Source organism: Diuraphis noxia, unplaced genomic scaffold (genome assembly GCF_037042655.1).
Source record: "Diuraphis noxia isolate RWA-SAM2 unplaced genomic scaffold, SU_Dnox_SAM2 contig0004, whole genome shotgun sequence".
NCBI classification, from domain to species: domain Eukaryota; kingdom Metazoa; phylum Arthropoda; class Insecta; order Hemiptera; family Aphididae; genus Diuraphis; species Diuraphis noxia.
This window is the reverse complement of record NW_028301714.1, coordinates 69,734,259-69,738,173: the sequence shown is the minus strand read 5'-3', so window position 1 is coordinate 69,738,173 and position 3,915 is coordinate 69,734,259. Positions and strand designations below refer to the sequence as shown.

Genomic DNA, 3,915 nt, shown 5'->3' with positions numbered 1-3,915 from the left:
ATCCAGCGCGTAAAATATAATTTTTTATTTTAATTCTGCAATAAATTTACAAAAAAATACCTTCTAAATAATTCCAATATAGAATTTAAGTAAATTAGTAATTACTTAAATATTAAAGATGGTTTTACTAATTTTTAGGGGCTATTTGTACATCATATATTTATACAGCAACAAATTCTCTCAAATTATGTCCACGAACGATCTGAGACAATAAAGAAATAAGTCAGTATGTATTTCTAGTGAAGTTTAACACTTGAAAAATTGTCTGCTTTCATCTTTTTTTTTTTATCAGATAATTGAATAAATATATAATTTTAGTATAATAAATATATCTCATAATATAAACCAATACATTATATAGTTACAACTTAATAGGTATAGTATATTTTACAAGTAGAAACATATATACCAGTAAACATTAAGTAGGTACACTATAGGTACTGATATATATTTTTTATAGGTTTTTGAATACATTATAAATAATAATAAATACACCAAATAAGCAGAAAACCACCGAATGTGCAAAAATATGCAAAATAAAATTTCACATATTTAATCGTAGTATGTTGAAATGGATTTCTATTTCACTTTTTTTCCTAGCATTAAATAGGACTTGAAGATTGAAATGAAAATGAATTAACTTACGAGCAATGCATATATTATACACAAATGGTGTAGATCGTGAGAAATAGAGATCATGAGCTCTTTATGTGCCATAATCATAGGCGGACATTTGGTTCAATTTTTAGGGGGGCTATAATAATCCAATGTAAAGTGGACCGCAGGGGCTTCGCCCCCGCACCCCCACATGCTATAAACATATAACTAATACAAATATTGATATTTTTAATTTGTATTAAAAAAAAAAAAAAACACTAAATAAGGTAAATTTAAAAATAATTAATATTTTATTTTAATAACAAATATCTATTTTTATCGGCAAAAATATTCAAAATATCATTGCTATTTATATTTTTAGACATGTCTTTTTCAATATATAGTATAGAAAGATCGCTGAATCTATCCTGAAGCATCGATGTTCTTAACCATGTTTTTATTTTCCTCATTGCACTGAAACTTCTTTCGCAAGTAGCTGAACTAATTGGTATTGTTAATGCTATTATAAATAGTTTTTGCAAATTAGGGAATATGGTTTTGTTTTCTGACAAAACTCTTAAAACATCATCAATATTAAAATTCACATCATAACCAATATTTTGAAGTACAACATTTTTGGCCACTGTCATTTCTGAATTAAGACATTCTTTGGACACATCCACTAAAGACTAAACATAAATATAAAATAATATACTAATAATTATATATGAAATTATCAATACTGTTATTTATGAAGCAATATTTTAATATCATTTTAGATATTTACATGATAATGGCTAATGAAATGAAGACTATCATTAAAGTTCAACTCGAAAAAATTATCAATAGATGAAGCCATCATTAGACTTTCTGGTGAAAATCGTTTTTTAAAATTTGTAATAACTACATCCAAGACAGAATAAAAAAAATTAGTCCTGAAATAATCTTCTGCAGTAGACTGTTTTGTTTTTTCATTAGATATTAAGTCGTCATTGTAAACGAGGTTTGTTTCAATGTTGTTAACATTTTTTATTTTTTCTTTCTTTTTAAGATCTTTTTTCACATTAAAAATACTAAACAAATTTGCCATGTTCAAAAATCAAAACACTTAACGTCTACGTCACAACACTCAACCGAGTCAACCGAACTACCAATTAAACTATTATAGTATTATTATAGTTGTATACTCGTATTCAACAATATTAACCGTCAATGGCGTCAATACTCAATTGTCATAACCACAAAAACGTTGAAACCTAAACAATTTTTATACACACAGATATATAAAAATTTTTATATATCTGTGATTATACACTAATTAATAATAATAATTATTATTATCAGAATGTCAGCGCGGCACGTGAGAGACCGTTTCTATCATGAGTAACCTAACCGCCGCCTAGCATACCGATAAGACGTGATAACGCGTCGTCTATGGGATATCCGCGTGACCGCGTGTTCGTAAATTAAATGAATTCGGTCAGTTGTTGGTGGCGGTGGATTTGATTGTTTGATGGCTATATATTCTAAGATTTTTAATGATATTATATTAGCGTCATTTGTTGGTTAAATATTATTTTACGATTTTCAAATAAAACGAAAACATAATAATTAAATCAACGAATAACATTAATAATTAAATTTCGATTTTGAGGGGGCTATTAAAATATTTAGGGGGGCTAAGCCCCCCTAAGCCCCCCCCCCCCCCCCCCCCCCGATGTCCGCCTATGGCCATAATACAATTTTTTTGTTCAAAAGTGAATTGCACAATCTAGCGTTTATGATTTATACCAACATTAGAAATTCATTAGAATTCCACATAGGAAGGCATTTGGTTAGTCCATTGGATTCAATGACAGTTGGAATTAATTAACCTTTTCAGTAATTCCTACCTATAATTCTGAAATCTATAAAGGTAATTATGTCTGATAACAAATTAGACATTTTGGAATTAATTCTTATATAAATTATGACTTTGGGCACAGTGAAGATTTAGAAATGCAGTGAGCCGGATTTGTGACGATAAGCACTCTTATTGTTGAAGTACAGCTTTAAATTTTTAGTATGCATTTTTGATGGAAAACAGTTTCCTGTATAATAATTGAGAGTACTAAAAAGTCAACGAATCCTCATCATGTGTTGTTTCTGTTGTAGGCACAAGTTGTGCCGCACAACGTATAAACCCACCGAATTCGTTATCAGCAGAACCAATTTTCTGTTGCTATAGATTTAATATTAGAGAGATTTGATTTACTATTAAACATAAAGGAAAGATATTATAATATAAGACACCCAGTGGCGTACGCAGGGGTAGGGTTTTAGGGTTTTAACACCCCCCCCCCCTTCCAAATTTCTTTCTCATCTCAAAATTTATTGTAAAATTGTGTAGATAATATGTGTAAAAACTTAATCAATAATCAACTGTCAAAAATTCGCTTGTGAGTTAATATTTTAAAAATTATCATTAACTATGAATAAGGTCCAAATCATCTATGATGGTAAGATAAGCATGGCTGCATCGGGTTTTAAAATATTTTATAAAATATAAATTAACTAAGTAAATAAATAAGCTGCTTTTTAATGTAATCTAAGTATATACATTGCTATTTAATGCTTGATTTCAAAACTTCTAAAATACCTAAAAAGTATTTTTAGTTTAGGTTGAATGGATAGTATAACAATTAATAAGTAAAAAATAATATACTTTTTGCCAATAAATATTATGATTCAATTCTTTCTATCTAAATATTTTTAAATATTGGTTATATCAGTACTAAATAATATTATTATTTGTTAGGATTATACATAGATTATAGATATATATAGTCTATAGTAAATTATATTTTATGGATTTGTAGTAATTAAATATTTAAATATTTGATAAAAATTAAAAATATGTTTTTTAATTCTTATAAACACTTATGAAGAAGTGTAATAGTTAAATATTCTATAATAAATTATTGTTATAGCAAACATTAATATATTATAATTTATAAGCAAAGTTAGGTTAGGTAAAAACTTATTGGTTCGGATACATTACATATAAAAGTTAATAAAATAAATATAATTCATAAATATTGTTCACTTATTATATTATTTTGTTTATATTTTTAAATACTAATTGATAATTATTATCTAATGTTTTATATTATTTTAAGGATTAAGATGATTAAATACATAAAAAGGAATTTATTTTGAAAGAATTATTTTATATTTTAAAGTGTTGGTGATATTTACTAGTTCAGCTATATAGCAGGGGGGGGGGCAAAGCCTCCCACGAGTCACTGATCAACTTATATTGAAAACACTAATCGAACT

The 3,915-nt window shown here is 26.9% G+C and overlaps 1 protein-coding gene across 1 annotated transcript; it reads right to left on the bottom strand.

Moving 5' to 3' along the window:
• Positions 1–880: 880 nt before the first annotated feature.
• LOC149056425 (uncharacterized) lies at positions 881–1,565 on the bottom strand. The gene is made up of 2 exons (XM_089226473.1): positions 1,385–1,565; positions 881–1,286 (listed from the first exon to the last, which is right to left on the bottom strand). The coding sequence occupies exons 1-2, from the start codon at positions 1,457–1,459 to the stop codon at positions 909–911; spliced, it is 453 nt and encodes a 150-aa protein (XP_089082599.1). The 5' UTR covers positions 1,460–1,565; the 3' UTR covers positions 881–908.
• Positions 1,566–3,915: the final 2,350 nt, after the last annotated feature.

Coding starts and splice junctions, on each gene's coding strand:
- LOC149056425 (XM_089226473.1), bottom strand. CDS start 1,459: ATGATGGCTTCATCTATTGATAATTTTTTCGAGTTGAACTTTAATGAT. Junction 1,287..1,384: donor ATTTCATTAGCCATTATCAT/GTAAATATCTAA, acceptor ATTTATGTTTAG/TCTTTAGTGGATGTGTCCAA.